General features: G+C 41.6%; 1 protein-coding gene across 10 annotated transcripts in view; it reads right to left on the minus strand.

The window, feature by feature from the left end:
• Positions 1 to 22379, minus strand: part of SLC8A1 (solute carrier family 8 member A1) — a 379277-nt gene that overhangs the window by 31654 nt on the left and 325244 nt on the right. For all 10 annotated transcript variants that reach the window (XM_064572154.1, XM_064572153.1, XM_064572151.1 and 7 more), the window contains one exon: positions 7941 to 8216. In XM_064572154.1, coding sequence (XP_064428224.1) covers positions 7941 to 8216 — 276 coding nt within the window. The remainder of the gene's footprint in view (positions 1 to 7940; positions 8217 to 22379) is intronic.

Genomic DNA, 22379 nt, shown 5'->3' on the forward strand with positions numbered 1-22379 from the left:
AGCTGATGTGAAATGTTAATCATCCAATTAAATATGTATACACACTGTAGCTATGGCACTTCCTCTTCAACCTGTGGCTGAGTCGAAATGCCAGTGTTCAGAGGATTAAGCTCACAGAGAGTAAAATTGCAGGAAACCGGAACACAACTGGGAATGTCTACCTCACCAGAATTCCTAACATAGGACCATAATGAAGATAGGCTGAGAATTTACTTGGTTTGCTATTTTCACTTGCTGTGATATAGCTGAGCTAAGTACTGACAGGCCTAAACCTACTTATCAGTCTACTTAGGTAGAAAAGAAAAGAGATCTAACATCTTTTTGAGCAGCAGTCATATGCGAGGCCCTGTGCTGGGTGCTTGGTAAAGGTGCTCTCGTGTCATCCTCACTACAACTCTGAGACAGATTTTCATGTCCCCATTATTCAGGTTAAGGAACTAAGGTTGACAGGAGTTAAGCAATTGGCCTCTAGGGGTGTCGTACATTTTGTAAGTGGTGTGGGTGGGTTTGAACTCCTGTCTATCTGACTCTAAAGCTCATGTTCTTTTATACCTCCTTGTGGATATCCATTAACGCTGCACTAAGAAGATTTTGCATAATTTTTCTGATATTGAGTTAACCAGTTCATCTGTGAGCCCAGAAATGAGAACACTAAATCTGTCTCGAGTAGGATGGAAGGAGAGGAAATGATTGCATCAGTCGGATTCCTTGTTGTTCTCCAGGGTAGATCAGATGGCTGTGGGATTTCAGAATGGATACAATTTCCCCTGAGAAGAATATCTGATTTGCGCGGGGTGCTGTGTTTCCTTTTGACCCCATCTCTCTTGGTAAGTAAGGGGTAGGCTGAGTGTGTGTACTGATAGATGCCTTGGACAGTTACCTCTAGTGATCCTATTCCTGGGCTCCTACTTCTTTCTGCTCAGACACTTAGAAGACTGGGCTTGATTTCCAGAATTGTCAGTAAGTCTTTCCAGAACATGACTGCTGGAAGAACATCCTCAATATGTCCTTCTTGGGTCCCACTGACCCCAGTGCCTGGTCAGCCATGTATCACAGGAATCTTTGGTCTTGGCGCAGAATGACCAAACCTTGTGGTCACTTCCATTAGCAACACATGGCTATGCTGATGAGATTATCTTGGCATTCTTTTTTTTTTTTTGACAGGTCAGAGCTGAATATGTTTAAAAGGGTTTCCGTGGTCTTAGTGTTTTCATTTTTACATGTAGGAAATGCTAAGTGTATATTGGTATAGAAATAGGCCTTTATCGTTTCTGAAATTTTTTGAAGCTTGTACCCTACTAGGTGTTTTCCATGCCAAAGGGAATAATGATAGTGCTTAACCTCAAAGAGCTTGAATATAATTCTGCATGCTTTAAAAGTAGGGAATACTAAATTGAAGCAGAGAGAGAAGTAATTTCCTCAAAATTATAAGATATGTGGGAAAGAATGTATGGATGCTTACTTTAAAAATGAATCCAGGTGGAATGACAGAGTGGTTAAGTACAGATTATAATAGAGACACAATTTATCATTGATTTAAATTTGAACTGAATACGAGCAAATCATTTGTTCTCTTGGAGCCTTAATTTCCTCATGTAACTGAAGATATTGGTGCTCCCTTTCTTTATGTGATAAAGTGACTTTTAGACAGGACCACCACTATATTCATCCATGGGTATGATACCCCATACATCTCCAGGGGTATCATTTAGATTATACTGCAATCTCAAAGGACAACCATACAAGTTACTTTAGGATCCACTGAGAAATAAAGCAGCAAGATATAATAAATTGCAATGTCCGATTACCCAAGTGTACTATACAGTATTGTAATTTTTAGAGTTATTAGAGGTCAGGAAACTAAAAACTAAAATATGTTAACCATCCATAGTGAACTTTTTTCTGCAAAGACAAATGTTTTCTAGCACAGTGTCAAAGAGGTAAAAAATAAAACTCATTTTTAGGAGAAGGGTCTAAGGAACAACAAAAAAATAAACCTCAGAGAGACAAAACCACTTCATATCACTTAATGATATAACCTAAATAAGATAATATAAATACAGGGTGCATGCCTAGCACACAGTGATGTGGTAAATATTTTAAAATTTCCACCTCTGCTCATAAAACATTTCCCATTCATTCTCATTTTGTGGTGGTTTCTATTCCTTTCGACATTTTGAGAGTTGATGTCAGTGTAGTCAATGATAATTATTTCCTGGATTTATACCAATTTTCAGTTGACCAAGTGCTCTGAGGTCCATAGTATTTAATCCTCTCATCAACTCTGCTTAAATTGCCATGTATTATCATGCCTGTTTTACAGGCAAGAAAACCAAGGCTGAGTCAAAAAATTGATCCCAGTCATACAGTGAGTAATGGTTGGAAGTTGGGCTTTCCTGGATTCAGTTCTAATGTTCTCATCCTTATACCCCCTCGATGTGCTGTCATTGACACTGCCCTAAGAGAACATAGTGAACAGCTAGGATAACCAGTTTTTTGTCAAATTCTTCCTATGATAGTTAGAAAGCTGGAAGTAATGTAACTTAAAAATAGCACACATTTTCTCTAAAATAAGGCTTTATTTTTAACATAAGTCTCTATATACAGAGTGGGGAAAATGCCTAAAATCATCTATTTTCATGACTTAAAATTTCTACAGTGAAATAATTCCTACTTGACAAAACTCAAAGGATATTCAAAACACTGGAAATTAACAGAAAACCTAACAATGCCAGAGGCTAAGAAACAGCCATAGGATACCCAATTTTTAAAGTGTTGTGGTCCCAGGAGTGAACAACTCATAACGGGAAGTTACAGGGGGTAGCAGGCAAGATTCAGGCAAAAGCCTTAATCAAGATGTATGGAGAAAGGCCAAGGTAGAACTGAGTGAGGTAAAAATATTCCCAACTCATAAACATCTAAGAGTTTTCTCTGTAATTAAGGAAGAATGCTTGATTCCATTAGGAGCAACAGATGAAAGGAAAATCCATGTTTCAAATGTGATATAGAAGCTGGAATGTCTTGACCCAATATACCCAGTTTTAGCCAAGTAAATAATTGTAAGCTAAAAGAGTGTGTGAAATAGGTAGTCCCTAGTACAAAAATGGCTGGGTTCTAAACTTCTTGCATTAATTTCTCTTGAATTTTGAGCCTGTTTTCTTTAGAAACAATCTGATATAACATAGTTATGGACCCAGGTCAGACTACTGCAAAATGCCTATTTAGCACTACCCAGAGTATATCTAAAGTTTTAAAAGTATTGGCCTGAGTTCTGGATCTCAAAAGCAGGGATGATAGCAGACAAAAGAATGAAGAAGAGACAACATATCTCGCTCCTCATCACACTTTCCACCATAGCCAAATTGTGAAAGAGGGGACTCAGTGCTCTTAAGTTATGCTTGCCCTTCTTGCTACAATAAACTACCCACATATATTCCTCAAGAATAAGCCACACTATAAAAGCATCTACTGCTCATCTCCCTCAACCATAACTTTAATTCTTTGCTGTCTCTAGAAGGTGTTAAGAAAGCCATCTGATTTAAGTAACTCATACTAATGTGTTAATGACTGATTTGTACATTCATTTATAGACACAGCTCTCACACACACACACACACACACACACGCAAACACATGGGCATATACAACTGCATTACTTATGTATTTTAGGAGCCAAAGATATGAGAGATTGGAAGGGCAGGGTTTCTGCTCCCATGAAGCCTACGTTTCAGTGGGGAGAGGTAGACAATAACATTCAAAAACAAACTAAATTGTCCGGAAAGTAATAAAGACTCTACAGAAAATAGGGTGATATAACATACTTCACATTGGTGGTTAGGAAAGGTCTCTTTGATGAAGTGACATTTAAGATGAGATATACTTGAAGACAAAGAGCCAGTCTTGTGTAAATGAAGGGAAAGAGCATTTTAGACAGCTAGTGCAACCTTTTTTTTTTTTTTTTTAAAGATTTTTATTTATTTATTTATTTGACAGAGAGAGACAGTGAGAGAGGGAACACAAGCAGGCAGAGTAGGAGAGGGAGAAGCAGGCTCCCCGCTGAGCAGAGAGCCCGATGTGGGGCTCGATCCCAGGACCCTGGGATCATGACCTGAGCCAAAGGCAGACGCTTAACGACTGAGCCACCCAGGCGCCCCGACAGCTAGCGCAACCTTGAGAAAGGAGTGAACCTGGGGCATGGAGGACAGTGTACAGGCCAGTGGGGCTGAAGAACAGTGGGCAAGGGGGGAAAACAGAATGGAAAGACGGGCAGGGGCCAAATCACATAGGTCTTTGTAAGCCTGGGGGATACTTCTGAAGTTTATCCTAAGTAGGGAGCCCTTGGAAGACTGTAGGCAGAAATGTGGTCTGATTTACAACTTAAAACAATCCTTAGCAGAAGCATGAAGAGAGACAGGAGGCCCCTGCAGAGGTCTGAGAGAACGGCCTACCCGTTCTCTCAGAGAGAGATGCAATGTAGGGGTAAGATCTGCAGGAGTTATGAATGGTTTGACTGTGGGGATGAGAAAAAAGGAATCAAGGACACTGGCTAGATGATGATATTGTTTTCCAGAAAAAAAGGCAAGATCTGGAAGGAATAGGTTTGGTTGAAGGATGAGGCCGTGGGCAGTGGAAATAAGCAGTTCTACTTTGGACATGGTGATTCGGAGCCCCACATTACACATCCAGCATCAATAGAGGGAAGGAAGTTGGCATGTGAATCTAGAACTCGGGAAAATTGAGGCTTGGGATAAACATCTGGTAATCATTGGCGTGTTGGCGGCATTTAAGTCATGGAGACTGGTGTGATGGGCCAGGGAGTGAGCCCAGATGGGGAAGAGAAGAGAGCTGGAGACCAGGCTCTACTTACTTCAACATTGAAAAGTGGAAGGAAACTATTCAGGAAGCCCCTCTTCTCCAGACAAGGAGCTCTGCAGAGGGTGATTCTGGAAAAGAAGGCTCTTGCTCTTTTAACAAGTGTGAGTCTTTAAGGTTGAGCCCCCTCATTCCCCATGAAGACCCTCAGGAGTCCTCCTCTGCCAACAGATTATAATGAGCACTTGATTACCAGTGGTAGGAGGAAGAAGCTCTGTCTCACCCGGAAAGGCATAGCTCTTTTCCCCATAGACTTTGAATATGATAAAAAAAAAAAAAAAAACTTTAAATGAGATATTTAAATATTTAATCCTGCCTTAGGGCAGGCCATCGGAAGCTGAGAATCCAAGGGTCTCACCTACCAAGAGGCAGCAATACAACAATGCTAGCTCGGAGCCCTTCTACTTTAGGAAAAGGTCAAGACATCAGCCTAGAGAAAAAGCTGGGCCTCAGGACCAATGATTAGTAGTAAGCTTTGAGTGAAAAGAATTAGTCTTTTTTGTTCTTCCACCTGTAGCAACTGGGCTTTGTCATCTGGGAATAATAGCATTTTTTTTTTTTTTTTAGGAGTCAGGAGATAAAAAAAAGCACTGCTCTGAATCATCAGGGTTCAAGAATAAAGTCAGAAATATGTTTGTTCAGCATCTTGTTCAATTTGCACAGCTTTTGGGGGGATGTATGTTTATATATATATGACTATGAGATTACCTACAACTATATCGTGTGGGGAACATGCTGCACAGCTCATATCATAGCAAATTACAGGAATTCTCCTGATAACAGAGCATAGAAATCTGTTTCCTGATGGGAAGAATTTATGGAGGTGAAGGGAAACCATTTTGACAGCTAATGATTCTGTTGTATTCTCCCCAACAGGCTTTCTTACCTCTTGATGCCCCTACCTGGGTTCTGAGCCAGTTTTAAGTGGCAGAACAAATGAGGTTTGTACGCTAAGGTTTAGTGTAATCCACATTTCATGTACAGAAAAAAAAAAAAAGTTAATGATATGGTATGGCTGCCACACTTTTCAAGAGAGTTTAATACAAGAGATGCACAGAGCTACTTTGGAAGACTAGTATACAGGAAAAGGAGCCAGTTTTGAGGTATTGAGATGAGGAGCAGGGAAATTTAAAAAACATATATATTTTTAGAAACAAGGATTTGATGTAGTAAAAGCATTTTTTTGATCATTTGGAAAACAAGAGATGCATTAGGTAGGACCAACTGCTGACTTTCCAGAGAAGTAGGTTGATTTTGAGTCCCTCTAATGAGAGACCTAATTTTGCTCTCATTATCATAATTTGCACATATTCTCCTTAAGGGTTAAACCTGGGGCCAGAAGTGTGTGCTAACTTGGGTACCATTTGATACAGTGATTTCAGCCTTAGGGAGAGTAGACTCCAAAACATATTCCTACAGTAACCTGAGAGTGATGGGTATAGTAACCTGAGATAGAGGAACTGTTATGTTTAGTTTCTTTGGGTATATATGTTCTCTAAACAAAATAACTCACAGTATGAATATTTTAAGGTTTTCCTCCTGCTTGCTAAATTTCTGGTTATTTTCGGAAAAAGAATCAAAATAAAGACCAAAATTGGAACTGCTAGAAACAGCTGGTGTTGAGAGGGAGTCTGATCTCCTCTGAGGATCAGCAGTCAACTGGAAGACTTTGCATAGTTCTACTCACTAAGACTAAGTCGGACAAGGACCCCCTAAATCCCCTGAGTCCTCCATTAACTCACTTACACCAGAACCCCGTCAGGCCTCTTGACCAGGACTCCCACGTGGTCGATCATTTGGATAGCACCATGGGCAATGGCTCACCACTATAAATCTGGACACTTTATTTCTGGTTATTCAAGGATGAAGTATCCAAATCTATACTGGTCAGATCATCTGCAGCTATTCATAAATAATAACAAAAGCTGTTGTTTTAATCAAATTCCTTCTATGTTTCAAATGCTTTACTAGATGCATAATTTATAGGTGTTTTCTCCAGTCCTTGCCACGATTCTGCAAGTTCAATATGATTATCTCTATTTTACAAATAAAGAAAGACTCAGAGACACTGAAGTGATAAATACCTGAATGGAGAAGAACAACTAGTGAATTCCATTGAAGAGATATATGCATGATTTAAACTGCACTTCTTTTCAGAGTCAAAACCAAAAGCCAGGGTTAGCTGTATATCTGTCAAGATGTCAACTAGCACTGGGCCTGCATCCAGAACTTTGGTTACAGTAGGCTCCCATGTGCACCAGAATCACCTGTGAGCTTAAAACACGCATGTCTGGGTCCTTCCTCTAGATCTTCTGATTCCACATGTTGATGGTGGGTTGCAGGCATTTGTATTTTTTAAACAAGCTCCCAGGTAATTTTGATGCTCACCCAAGCTTGAAAATTACTGCTGTCAAGGTCATGTCTGGGAGGATGATTTCTTAGAAGTCTGGGCAAATATAATGAGCTACAGTTGTAGATTGGAAGAAAAATTTAGCTTATAAGGAATGCATGAAGGGACATCCACGAAATGTGTCCTTGGCCTGCTTGCTTTGGCTGGGATTACTTTTGCCCTGATCAATGTCTACCTTTATTTTTTTTTAATTTACTCACATTAACTTTTGGGTCAAGAGACTATTTTATCAGGTCTTCAGTAGGTACTTATCTCAGTTACTCAACCAATAGAGTTTCATGGAAATTATCCAAACGTTAGTAAATATAAAAAAGACAGATTTTGTGCTTGAAGAGGATTCTGTAATTTTGTTTTGTGTTTTAGAAAGTGCTAACTGTAATGGGAAGCTGATCTGTCAATCTAGCCATCAAACCAATCTATTCTCACCAGGCAGTCCCTCTGGGAATGCTTTTCTGTCATCAAGATGATACTGACCAGCCTTCTAACCTTGAAAAATGCCATGACAGTCTTCTGGCAGTGACATTATTTATATCTCTGGGCTCTTGCCTTTCATAGGCCTGTTTGTTATCACAGTCCTTGAAACTGTGAGAAAGAAAAGGTCAAGAAGGCGAACGGGCTGCCACGGCTGGGGGAAATCATATACAAATGTATTCTCTACCTGGTACCGAAGTGCCGAGGGCGACGAACACTACTGCGGTCACAGAATCTTTCAGGCCAATGGTGCATCCGAAGTGGGAAGCCAGGTCTCCGATGAAAGCTGTCAGTATGCCGATCATGAGGATGGAGACAATGAAACAGGCCCAGCCATTCCAGTATTCTGTAGGGGGGACGAAGGCGAAGAGGACCTTCCAGAACACGGTCAGAAAATGCATCACGTAATCGAAACAGGAGGGCAGCTTCTCCTCTCCACATTCATCGTCGTCATCATCTTCCCCTGGAGGGAGGAACGAAGCACATACTGTCACAACCCGGGCTCAGCGGGGTCTTCTTCTCTCCGTCTCCCTCCTTCCTCGGCCTTGTCATCCCTCCCCCATAAGCAGGAGGTCATTAGAGGTGATTGAAGCTTAGGGTTTTCTAAGAGTCCATCATAATTAACCAATTAATTATTAAGCTACTGACATACCCCCTCACTGTGGTTGACGGGTCAATGGCAAAAACTTAAGCCCCCAACCAGTTTTGGTTATATGCAGTCAACACACCCTTTCTAAGGTCCTATCAACTCCAGGGTGAGTTGTCATTTCAGGGAAATGAAAAAGATTTCTTCCAAAAGACTGGGAAGCCCTGTGTCAGGCTCAGAAAGAAGGCTCTTTTGACAAAAGATAACAATGACAGAGTTTTCCTCACCAAGGTTCTTCCAGCCTGGAGCCTGGCTCTGGGGATTCACCGTTAAATAAGCACCCATAGGACAGTGTTCAGACAAGGTCTTCAAGCACAGCTCTGGGCCCTACAGATTTCTCCAGCTTTATCTCTTGCAATTACTTCAAACTCAAACTTCATCCTAGCCAACGGAATTATCTGCATTTTTTTTTTCCAAACTGTAAGTACTTTCTCCTACTTTTATCCGTTAGAACTAAATGTGTTTGGCATGTCCTAATCCCTCCCTCCCTCCCCTTCCCCACTCAACCTTTAAAACTCACTTCCTTCGTGAAACCTCTGACGGCACCCTTGCCCTCCAGCCAGGGCTGGAAATTCCTCCTCAGAGCTTCCGTAGCCTTCTGACACTTGTGACGCTGAGTCAGTGGTTCTCCGACTGGTCCCCAGACCAGCGGTATCAGCCTCACCAGGGAACTTGTTGGAAGAGCAAATTCCTGGCCCCACTGAATCAGAAACTAGAGGCCTGGGGGTGATTCTGATGCATACGCAACTTGGGAACCAACCTCTCTCTAGACTGCCCGTTCATTTTCTTCTCCAGTTGACCGTGAGCCCAGCGAGGTCAGGAGTTTGTTCATTTTTGTGTCCCTAGTGTTTGGTCCAATCTCCTGCACATGGAATAAGCTGGCTAAGGGCTTATTAAATGAATGAATGCATGCATGAATTTCCACTGACTTTATATAACTGCTTAATTATGTAACATACACACATATAACCCAATTCTGCCAATTACATCATATAATCAGTGCATAAAGAAATGCACCAAGCTTACTACTGAAAGGAACCAGGAAATCAATAATAGTATCCTAAAACAGAGACTTCATTTATAATGGGATATAATCCCCACTCACATATTTTAACATTGGGGTACTGAATGTCAACTCTTCTTGAAGTGGTGGCAAAGAAATTTCGTGTGTTTTGTGCCATTTTGGAAAGAACCCCTTGAGGACTTTGTTCACTCCCCCACCCCCAAACCTTGTCACCAGGGATCTACTTTCCTTTGTCCAAGTAATGCCGTTGGCAGGTGAGGCTGTCAGACTTTCCAGCTGATCGTGTGACCTGAGATTACCAGCAAGGAGCAAATATGTGTGTTCTCTGTGAGGCACTCAGTGGTGAGGCCATCTGGTGCAAATCATTACTGGGAAAACCTTAAGGCAGAGGAGCTTTGAGGGAAAAGTGCCTCTCGCAAAACACGAAAAGAGGAATATCTCCATTTGTCACCTGTCATGTCACAGGAAGAGAGACGAGGCTATGGCTTGCTCTGCCGTGAGCACATGGTCAGAATTATTATGCAAACAAACTTTGGGGGTCTGTGGAGAAAACAGCTCCCCTTTCAGGCTTTGGACTGTCTCCAGCGAAGTCTTGGGAGGAAGCCCCCAGCAGATGAATAGAATGACCTTTGGAGACTAGGTAGGTAGGGAACTCAAGTCAGGCCAGCTGGTAGAAAAGTGTGTGACTCACTGGAGTAAGAAAGCATTGTTGACCATGTTAAGTAACTGAGATGGCCCTGATGCCTTGGTGATCTATGAAGGCAAATCACAGCCTAAACCACATCAATTTCATTCAATACACTTGCATCCGAGAAAACACAATTTTAGAGCAACCAATCACAAGCAGCCACCTAGGCTTTACCAAATAAGGCACCCACTTAAGCTACAGCCAATCAAATAATTTCCTTGCTTTGCTTCTGCCTCTGCTCCACAAAAAGCCTTTCCCCTCGCTCCTGTCCCTAAACCACTTTGGTGTGGCTCTGCCTGATCTGAATACATATTTGCTCAAATAAACTCTTAAAAGTTTTAATGTGCCTCAGTTTCCCTTTTGATAACTGTTTCCTATAGTGTCATGCTGTATGGCTATTACATATTTCTAATATCTTGCCTGAAAGCAGAAGATGATTTTAAACCAAAGCACACATTATGGGCTGAATTATCTCCCCCAGATTCACCTGGTGAAGCCCTAAGCTCAGAATATGACTATTTGGAAATAGGGCCTTAAAGAGATAAGTTAAAATGAGGCTGTTAGGGTGGAACCCTAATCTAATCAGGCTGGTATCCTTGGAAGAGGAGGGTACTGGGACATATTGACACCAGGGGTGCATGCATATAAAGGGAAGACCACGTGAAGACACAGCAAGAAGGCAGCCCTTCTCCCAAATCAAGGAGAGAGGCTTCCGGAGAAACCAAACCCGCCCACATGTTGGTCTTGGGACATTTATCTTCTGGACCTGTGAGAAACTAAATTTCGACTGTTTAAGCTACCCAGGCTGTGGTCTTTTGTTACGCAGCCCTAGCAACCTCACACCGTCCCTTCAGAAGCCTCCTGCGGTGTGACACTGATACTTAAGGCCAACCACTTGGTGTTTCTATCACCCATTCCTTTCTTGTTTGCTCGTCCATTGCTTCTTTGCTCCTTCTTTTACTTTTCTTCCCATTTCCCTTTCGCCCTATGCTTTAGCTCCAGAAGAACTTACTGTGAGAGCTGCAGTTGTTAGGGCTTATTGGAGAGAAAGAAGAAGAGAATCATGTTAATCCTTCCTCTCACTTCTCTCCTCCCCCACTCCCCATCCCAAAGAGGGGAGAGTTGCTCATACCCTACAAAAGTTTGGGGAAAGCACTAGACCTTATGGTTATATTTATTTTGAATATGATCCCTATAAGTTCCTATATTCTATATTTTTGGACATTTTGTAACTTCATATGGTATATGATTAAAACAATTTGGAAAACACTGAATTTTAATCGTTTATGGAAACAGATCATTCTGCCTCTAATTCTACGAAATTGCTTAATCTGGGGTGTCTAAGACTCACAGTGTGAAGATGAGCAAGAAAGCAAATAGTGAAGCTTCTCAGAAGAAATGACACTTATAAATTGAGAGTAGATATTACATTTGTTTTCAAGATGGAAATAATAACACCTTTCCCATGAGGGATGTGCAAGGGAATAATTAGATCATCTCTTCAAAGTGAGGATAGTTCAAGATAATGATGAGCGTGGTAGTTAGCGTTATTGTCCTCCACTTAGGATTGTACTGTGTTTCCCTGTCATTACATAATTGCTTAGTCAACATGCTGGGTCCTACGGTTACAGCCTAGGCTTTTAGAAACAAAAGTTAATCTTGCCCTCTGGAATTAGCTTCATGATCTATATGTGTGCAATGCAAAATACGTGTGTGTGTGTGCAAGAGAGAGAGAGGGACAGAGGGACAAAGAAATTTCCTTCTGTAGGTTTCCAGCATTACAAGGTATCTGAAATATTTTAGCACTTCAGTCTGGAATGGGAGGCCCATCTGTTTTATTACATTTGAAAGTAGAAATGCCCTCCTATCCTCTTCCCTGGGATCACACTGTTCTTTATAAATTTTAATCTCCAACTCAGATGTCATTTAAATATTAAAAATGACCATGGGCTGCCACGTATGATGCACAATTACCTTGTCTTGGAGAAGGAAAAAGAAATGGGATGTTCATCCGCCACCATCAGGACTATACTTAAAAGTTTGTTCTTTGCAAAGAGCAGTGGAAGATTAAAAACAAAACATCTGGAGCATTTTTATGTGATGGCAAAGATAGTGATCTGCCAGTTCTGTCTGTACGCCAGCTCGGGCTTACTGGAGGCTAGTAATGCTTTCAAGTCCCTCCTCCGCATTAGCAAAGAAACAGGCAATGGGGGAGGGGGCTTCCTTTTATAGGATCCCAAGCGAAGGATCTTCTTACCTCAGAATCCTTCTTTCCAGCTTTATGGATTCCCCTAATGGAAAGATAAGAAGCTGCATTCGGTTAACCCTTCCCATGGCCCTTCAAATGGTTTCCTTGAGACATGTTGGGACTTCCTAAATATAACTACAAAAATAGCCAAATCCTTAAAACCACCAATAGAAAGAAGAGAGAGCATCACTTCAACTACTGACCTAACAGAACCTGCACTGACCTCGCTCTGGAGCATGAGAACAAAGGTGGCGTGAGCACAATTGACCATGAAAGGGAACCCTGGGCTTGGCACCTGCAGATAACCGAGCATCTAATGTAGACCAGGTGTTGGTGGGCATCCCTCCGGAGGCACTCAGGGTTTGGCCTCAGGGAGAGCTTTGACAACCGGAAAAAGAGGCGACTGAGGTGTAGTGGACATTTAGGTCAGAAAACTTAACAAAATTTCTAGTTCTCAGAGCTTGTTTGGGAGCAGGACTTGACCTTCCTGAGCCTCAGCTCCTCGTCTGTCAACTGAGTTTCTTAACTCCCACATTACTGATCTGTTGTGAGGACCGGAAGAGGAAATGTGAAAGGCTTTTGTAAAACTGTGAACCCCTTTACAGACAGCTGTGCCATAGTCCATCACTGTTACTTGTCAGAAGGCAGGCAGCAAATCAATACGATCTGAGTATCCTGATTTCACAGAATCTATATTCTGTTTGAATGAGTCATTATCACCACTGCTTCCCCAAGCCCTTGATTTAAAAAAAAAAAAGAAAGAAAGGAAGGAAGGAACAGAGGGAGGGAACATGATAGGGTGTCTTCTAAGTGACGGGCACTAAACTTTTTCACATACCTGATCTTATTTAATCCTTACAATAATGCTGCAAGGTAAGCATTATTAATCCCATTGTACACAGAAAAAACCTGAAGTTCGGACAGTTTATGACTTTCTAAAATAATCACATAGTTGGTAAGTGGCTGAGTTGGGATTTGATCTAACAGCCCGGGGAATATTCTGCTGCACATGATGTCTTGCTGAAGCAAGTTGAATATAATATTCACATCTTGATTCAAAGTTTGAATTTGAGAATACTTTCAATGCCTAGTGCCATATAGATACAATGTTGCCTTTTTTAGGAATTTGAAAACACTGATGCACCATGTTTGTATTGTAATTTCTTTTTTTTAACCAATCCATTTTTTAATTTTTAAATTCTTGACATTACAGAACTAAACTGGAATTTATTAACATTCCACTCTTACATTTCTTCTCGACAAACAGAAATAAAATTCATGAGCCAAAAACCCAAAACAAAACTAAAAACAGGGAAAAGCTTATAAAACTAAATATGGATCCCAGCATTAACAGCTGAACAGAGAATGTGATTTTTAAATTCTTAGCGGATGATAAAGTTGTGTAGAAACTGAACACTTAAAAATTATTTAAAACCTGGAATCACTGACCAGAAATTACACAGGTGGATCATGGGAAAACAGCAGAAAGGGGTTATAAGTGAACCTACACTGTTCTAGCTGCACCCCATGCCCTTCTCAGAGGAAAGCCTGGCATTGATTAGATACTGGGCCAGACTAATACTAGCAGCAGAACCAGTGATAGTAACCTGCCTACCAGAGGAGCCTTCCACTGGATTGGCAATTTTGATCTGGGCCCCGGACATCTGGCGGATCTCATTAATGTTGGCGCCTTGGCGCCCAATTATGCAGCCAATTAAGTTATTTGGAATGGTGAGTTCATGGGTGGTTTGAGTAGATGCATCCAAACTTGCCCAACAGCCTTTCACCTCTGGAGAGCTGGAGTCAATTCCGGCGAATCTGGTCCCGCCGTGCATCATGGCAAAGTGAGACTGTTGTCTTGCCTGTAATTTATTTTCTAGATATGATACATTTTTGGTACAGTCAGCCATATGATCTTTCTCAAGACCTTGGGGACCAACTAAACACAGAAAACAATAAATGAATGGAGGGCATCATGGCTGTGACCATTTTGGAATCTCTACTTGAGTAGAGCAAGTTCTTATTTCCATTTCTAGTTGTCAAAGGTCAACCATGTAGTTTTGAATCAAACACCCTGGTTTACATCCAGCTCTTCACTCTAGAATTTGGGAAACTGGCCTACATTGTCACAAGTCTGTAATGGAAAGCAGTTTGGGGAATCCTTGCTGCTGTTAATCTGAGGAAGGGTCTGACTTTCAATTACTTTTAGGTATTTACCTATAATTAGTCCATTTTTATTTTGCAAGAGTATCCTCCAACTAAGGGATTAATGAGAATGATCAGATGCTTTCCAGGAGTATGACAGAATGGATATAGAATGACATCTGCCAACCACACTGTCATCCATATGATCCGAGCCCAGCAAATGTTACTCAACTGACTCCACACAGAGCACCAAGACTGACACGGGGCTTGATATCATGACCCTGAGATCATGACCTGAGCTGGAAACCAAGAGTCAGATGCTTAACTGACTGAGCCACCCAGGCACCCCGCAACTGTACAATGTTGAATCTGTGCTTATTAGGCTCTTTAAGAGAAGAGACTCCTTACTGTCTTTTCAGAACAGTAGAACTGTTATTAGAATACCTGTAACGTTGATATCACGCCAGCTCTTTCTAAGAACTTTCCTTCTTGAAGCTTTCTCCGAAATGGATGTGGACTGTGGAAAAGTTCCTAGGAAGCTAGTCGTCCTTGGGGAAGGTATGAGGCTCGCTGTTGGTCTCCCATCTTTCTGCCCTAGTGCCTGCAGGCAAAAGCCTGTGAGCGAGCCTAGGGGTATACCAAGGGCTCCTTCTTCACTAGCTAGTGGGGATTTGAATTAGTGTGGATACTCGATGCCTAGACTACAGTGTGTCTGCATGCCCACATCTAAGTGTATGTAGTTTACTCCTGGATACTTGACTCATCTCTAGTTTTTATTCTATGTCCCTAGGTAAAGAAATACATTGGACAGCAACACCACTGTGCATGAAATGTGAGTTCAAGATTGCTATAGATTTGTTACTTGGACTGATGGCCTGTTCTGGGATGGAGAGGACACCTACACAGTCCCTGTTAATCATCCCCATCCCCCAATTCCAAGTCAGAGACAGCTATGGGCCATTCTGTTCTATAGGACCAGTGCTGGTTTCAGTCCATACTTGGGGGGCTAGGGACCTGTGATGTGTGACAGGGTTGGAAGGGACACAAGAAGGCCACTCACTCTCTGTGAATAACTTTCCACCATGTCTGGAACAAATGAACCCCCGGATGAAAGAACAGAATCCTTACCAGCTTAGGCCATTGTGGACCTTGTTAGGATGGCTGAAGCAAGAGATACCTAACGTATCAGAAATATTTCTCAGCAAATGTGGCCAGTGTCAAAGCGAAAAACGATCCCCTAAGGAGTTTCAGTTCTATGTAAGTTTGATTTTAGCAAAACGAATCAGTTTAAAGCTGAAAACTGTGTGCCTTCTTTCTCTTCTTAAAGACTTCTTCTGTGTGAACTGAGTGTTCCTAAATGATTGTAGGTTGACATAATTAGTCATGTGGTTTTGCCCCAAGCTTTGTTTTTGCAAAATAACTCCAAGTCAGGCTAAATATCTTGAAATTCAGTGCACCCTTACCCTTTATTGATTGTAGGATTAACAGAATTCCAGGCTCCTGCAATAGGGAAGCATATTCCCTACAGACGTGAGCACCTAAGAAATACACCTTCAACAAGTAGAACTGATACTCAGCAAGTGTAGATGCCTCCTGCTCGTTTCGATGGTTTAGTTATAGTGGGTGGTTTGTGTGCACACCAGGTTCTAAGATGGGCCTGAGGGCTCTGATAACACTTTGTAAATAGCAGCAGCTGCGTCTGAATTAGCCTCCTAGAGTGTAGGCAGTTGAGCTTTGGAGGACCTGTTTGGGCAGCAATAACCCTGTACTTTTCAACAAAGAGCTCAATCTTATGTCCTAGGAAAATGCTGAAATTTATGTAAGGTTAGATGTGTACTAAAGTCTGCCCCACATGCAGAGCAGCATAGAGACTGTCCAGATTCTCTTAAGATGCTGCTATGATCAAGCTAAGAGGTCTGGTTCCCTTACTGAGTGCTTATCCCCAGCACGTGGGTAAATATATGCATCCCACCTAATCTTCATCCTCCTAGCAACCTGCTCAAGTGGGTATTACTTTCTCCATTTTAAAGATGAAACCAAGGCTCGAAGGCTTTAAGTGACTTGCTTATGAGAGCTAAACCTCTTTCCACCACTTCGCTGAAATTACTTGATCCACTGTTGCCAGAGAAAAAATTCTCTGTGGTTTGTCCAGCAGAAATCCATTCTGATAAAATCTAAGCTCATTTGGCATTGTTTTATGAAAAGTTTAATTAGAAAATAACTACCCTTCTTTTTTTGAGAGAGAAAGCGAGCATGTGTGTGAGGGCAAGGCGGGGGAGGGGCAAAGGAAGATAGAGAATCTCAGGCAGACTCCATGCTGAGCGTGGAGCTGAATTCTGGGCTCGATCTCACGGCCCTGAGATCATGACCTGAGTTGGATGCTCAACCGACTGAGCCACCCAGGCACCCCAAATAACAACCCTTCTTTAAAATAATCCTTTGCATATATAATTTTTAAAAGATTTATTTATTTATTTTAGAGAGAGAGAGCACGAGTAGGGGAGGGGCAGAGGGAGAGGGAGAGAGAAGATCTCCAGAAGACTCCCCCCTGACTGTGGAGCCCCAGATGGGGCTCAGTCTCATGACTCTGGGATCATGACCCTGAGATCATGACCTGAGCCAAAATCAAGGGTCGGACGCCATCCAGGCGTCCCTGCATATATCATGTGTAAAATACTGAATGTTCTTTCAGGGAATGAATGGATGGCTCTAGTTTCTGCTTTCCCAACAGTCTGAATGTCCTTTCATCTTAGGCAAAATCCTCAATGGGTGGTTTATATTGGTCCTATTGAGAAGTGGGATCCATTTCATTCTGGTGGCTAACATCTCTCTCTCTGCATAGCCAACAGAAGGAATCCAGCTCCTCAGCAACTGCTCCCCACCCCCAGCACCCCTGCTCCTTGCTTGCCTTCCTGGTCTCAGGATCACCTGACCAGACTTTGTTCTGATCGTGAGGCTTGTGAGTTGATGTGCTGGCCAAGTGGCAATGTAAGTTGAGTATCTAAGATTTTTTTTTTTAATTTAATTTTATTATTATATTATATTAGTCACCATACAATACATCATTATTTTTTGATGTAGTGATCCACGATTCATTGTTTTTGTATAACACCCAGTGCTCCATGCAGTAGGTGCCCTCCTTAATACCCATCACCGGGCTAACCCATCCCCCCACCACCCTCCCCTCTAAAACCCTCAGTTTGTTTCTCAGAGTCCATAATCTCTCATGGTTCATCTCTCCCTCCGATTTCCCGCCCTTCATTTTTCCCTCCCTTCTCCTAATGTCCTCCATGCTATTCCTTATGTTCCACAAATAAGTGAAACCATATGATAATTGACTTTATCTGCTTGACTTATTTCACTTAGCATAATCTCCTCCAGTCCCATCCATGTTGATGTAAAAGTTGGGTATTCATCCTTTCTGATGGCTGAGTATCTAAGATTCTAATCGTGGCTTTGGTTTACACAATCCAGAGTGATTGCAGTGACTGGGCACCCCTCATCTGCTCTCCAGGGTCCCCTTCTCTCTGTTGTGATTTTCAGTGAGCCCCTAGTAAAGAGGCCTGCCACTGACAACAAAGGGACTTCAGTGATTTACATGTTCTTGGGCACTTCACAGATTCTCTGTGTGATTTGTCTCCTAGAAACTGAGGAGAGCCATTACTAACTCCTTAGTGCTGAGGAAAAGATAAACGAGATTTTTAAGAGAGGTTATATGCTTATATGTAGTACAATCTGTTTTGGATGGAGGATTAGCTCATTCAGACAGAGCATGCTCATGTACACTTCTCTTAGAGGGCAGGCTGGCCACTACGGAGGTTGACAATCAAGTCTGTCTGCCATTGGCTTTTTAATCTCTCATAAATAATAACCTTGAATGGAGCTGTTGTGATGGTTTTCTTCCATATAAACTATCTTAAAAATATCTCTTTCCCTCTCATCATCTGTAAGTCTATGGCCTGTTTTTCTTATCTGGTTAAAGCACGCAACAATGCTATTAAGTTTATAGGTCAGAACTCTAAAAATATTTTAAGTCACTCTTTTGTACCACAAGCCTGGGCTGAACCCCTCACCTGGACCAATATCGGCAGTAAATCTTTAAAGGGAATGGAGTGGTTGAAAGAGTGACTTTATCTGTACCGTTCATTTTTTTCAGTGAATAGTAATAATTTATGTGTCAGGCACAGTTCCAGGCATTGGAAATGCAGACAAATACTCCATAGAACTTCCATTCCATCCAGGAGAGATCGATAGCGATCAAGTAAAACAAACGAACAAACATGATGATTTCAGATACCGATGTGGGCTATGAAGACAGTGAAGTCAAGTGGCGTACTTGTGCATGGGTGGTTGAGAAACTCCTCTGAAGAGGTGACTTGTGAGCTGAGACCTTAATGGTGAGAACATCCAGACAGAGGGAAAGCCTTCCTTGGGATGGGGCAGGGTGGGGGTGGGTGCAGCTTGTGCAAAGGCCCTGAGGCAAGAGCATATTGTGAAGAATAAGAATAAGCCTATGGCTTACAGGCATTAAACTCTGGGAGGCACAAGTGTGACAAGATGGAAGGAGGATTGAGCTTGGAATCAGAACCTGTAGGTCGGGGTCTGAATTCCAGTTTCTGTTTCCCCATCTCATAAATGGGTTCATGAATACCTAATGCACAGGGTTGCCGTGAGGCTTGTGTGATCAGGAAACTGTCCACCAAGGGTGAGACCATTCACTCATTCTGTGCTGCTAAGTAGTTGGCTCAGGAAAGTTTTGGTCTTTGCTCAGAGGTCCTTAGGGAAGATCAGGGGCCAGGCATGGATGGACCAAGGGCTAAGGTGCTGGTTCTACAAATGCCAACTTGAAAAGAAAAATGAGAGCAATGCTGTAAAGTCTGGCAAGAACCAAGGATTCTAAAACAGGTCCTGTGTGACCTTGGATGAGACACTTTTCCTCTCTGGTCTCAGTTTCTTTATCAAAATAAGGGGAAGTTGGAATAGCTGATCAGTAAGCTCTTGTTTTGTTCTGTGCTGGCTTCTGGTCTAAGATGCTCTAACAGGGCATAAGACACGACCCCCAGCCAGATGTGGTCAGGCAACTGCAAGGTAGGAGAGATGAATGGGGTGGGGGGTCAGGGGTTGGTGTCAAAGCCTGTTCGTTCAGATAAGTGGCTTCTGGTTGCAGGAATCAGAATGACAAGGTCTTTATCAAGAGAGCAGACTGTGAACAGCAAGAATTGATGTTGCAAGTCACTTTGAGGAGGCTCCCCTCTGCCTTTGGGGTGCGTGTATGTGGTGGGGGGTGGCTGTGTTTTCTCCTCCTTCCACCTCTTTGGATTATACTGAAATGTTTCTCCCACTGTAAACTGTGTACAAAGGCCTTGCCTGGGGAAGAAAAGCCCCCCACGCCTCCAGCATTGATTTGTAAGCAACCACTAAAACTGTATTCACAGCGAAGCAGCCGGCGCCAACAAAAGAGCTACTGGATCCAGTGATGGCTCATTGTTTGCAGAGCAGCTCGGATGCCACTCCACACAAAAGCTGCATCAGAGGAGAGACTCTGGCTTACAAATAAGAGCGCCGAATCATTCTGGAGCCCTTCAGCACAGTGTTTCCCTCAAGGTTTTGTAATAAGCAATTTAAGAGAAAAACAGCTCAACAAGCCAATAGTCTTTTCAGAAATATCAGCTAAAGCATATCCAAGGGCCAGAAGATAATTGCCAGTTTCTCCTGCCCTCTTGGACTCCCACCCCTGTGTGGCTGGCCTGCCTCTTTCAGAAACAGAGTTGAAGCTACCTGATTTAACATTTTATCCTGCTACCACTGACATTTTTAAGTTGATGGATATTCTAGAGTTGCCTTGCCTACCTACCAATATGGCCCCAAATAGTTTTCTCTCTGTAACTTACTATAACCCTTTCTTCCTCAAGCCCTCTGCTTTTCCTCTTTCTCAGTTAGCATCATGATTATCAGCTAAACACCTTTGAATCTTTGGCTTCTCTGGAAACTTGAGTTCAAGGGGTCAAAGACCCACCAACTAGTTGGATAGCTCTGGACAAGTAGTCCTCTCACTTCCCATGTGAAATTGGGGGATTTGGGTAGGTGACCTCTATCTCTGGAACATGGAAATACTGAAGGGTCCTCTGAAGGACCCTTTGTTTTCAGCAATAGATGTCAACTTGCTTTCCCTGGTCCTACTCCTTGAAATTTAGGGCTCTGACTTTAATCAAGTGGACTATCTGCCTTACAGTACCTGTTCGATAAATTGGGTAATTACGCCAACTCGGCTAAAGCTCATTTAAGACATCTAACGCTTAAGACACACCATTGGGGGTCACATTAACTAACTTTAGTAGCTGCTCTTCCTTGCTTTAAAGTAGATATTAAGAAAGTAAAGCTTTCACTAAGAAATTTCACTAAGGAAAACTGATAGACAAGGCCACTGTAAAATACAGATTTGCAGATCCAATTTGCACATACAAAAAGAGTATTTTATGTGTACAGATACATGCATCTGAGTATCTGCATGTCCTGTGCATATGTATTCATTATACCTGAATTACATATGTCTGGAACTTTTTGAAACATGGCATATGTCTGTGTGAGAGCATGTATTTATACAGATTTTCTTCTAGATCAGACATAGCTGTATGATGTAGTGAAAACAGGCTTTTAATCCAGTTACATGTGGATTGAAAAACACTGACACATAAATTCATTCATTCTTTTCCCACAAATAACTTATCATTGCTGAATACTGACTTAAGTGCTAGGGAAATAATGGTTAACAGGACAGATTTGCTGTTATTTTTTATTTTTTATTTTTTTTAGATTTGCTGTTATTTAAAACAAAAAAGGACTTTAATTTAGATTCTTACTACTTCTTAGAGGACTTGAACAGATCTGTACCTACCAATATAGCATAACATACTTTAAGATAAAATGGGACACAAATGTCTGAAGAAAACAGAAATAAAGGATGCTTTCAGACATCTGAATTGAGTGAATTTTGACCAGTTGGGCAAAAAAAAAAAAACAAAACAAAACTGAGTAAGCTTTCTGATGGCGAAAGCAAATAAAAAAATATTGAATTATACACTTATGATTTTCTAACTGCCAAAGTGATAAGAATTAACTTGCTGGAAAAACTTCTTTTCTTTAAACTAAAGTAGGAATTGATCATGTTTTCTTTATAGTGAGTGACATCATGAATAATTATCATAACTCTAAGGAAAGATAAAATAACACTTTTCAAATACTATATTTTAAAGATAAAAATTAAAACTGTAACTAAATTATAATTCAGTGAAGTCCCTTTTGAAAAGGGCTCTGATAAAAAGTTAAAGCAGCTTTACTTTCTTAATATCTACTTCAAAGCAAGGAAGAGCAGCTACTGAAGTTAGTTAATGTGACCCCTGATGGTGTGTCTTAAGTGTTAGACGTCTTAAATGAGCTTTAGCCGAATTGCCGTAATTACCCAATTTATCAAACAGGTACTGTAAGGCAGATAGTCCACTTGCTTAAAGTCAGAGCCCTAAATTTCAAGGAGTAGGACCAGGGAAAGCAAGTTGACATCTATTGCTGAAAACAAAGGGTCCTTCAGAGGACCCTTCAGTATTTCCATGTTCCAGAGATAGAGGTCACCTACCCAAATCCCCCAATTTCACATGGGAAGTGAGAGGACTTGTCCAGAGCTATCCAACTAGTTGGTGGGTCTTTGACTGCTTGAACTCAAGTCTCCAGAGAAGCCACAGATTCCAACATATGATTTTTACATGAAATGCTTTGTCATCCATGTTACATGCACTCTCTATCACAATGAATATAAATATTTTAGCTGTATACTAGAAAAAGGAACGAAAACCAAGTTGGATGACAGCAGTGAGGTTCACA

The sequence above is a fragment of the Mirounga angustirostris genome, unplaced genomic scaffold (assembly GCF_029215605.1).
Source record: "Mirounga angustirostris isolate CCGP_5_RB_7025 unplaced genomic scaffold, mMirAng1.0.hap1 SCAF_10, whole genome shotgun sequence".
NCBI classification, from domain to species: Eukaryota; Metazoa; Chordata; class Mammalia; order Carnivora; family Phocidae; genus Mirounga; species Mirounga angustirostris.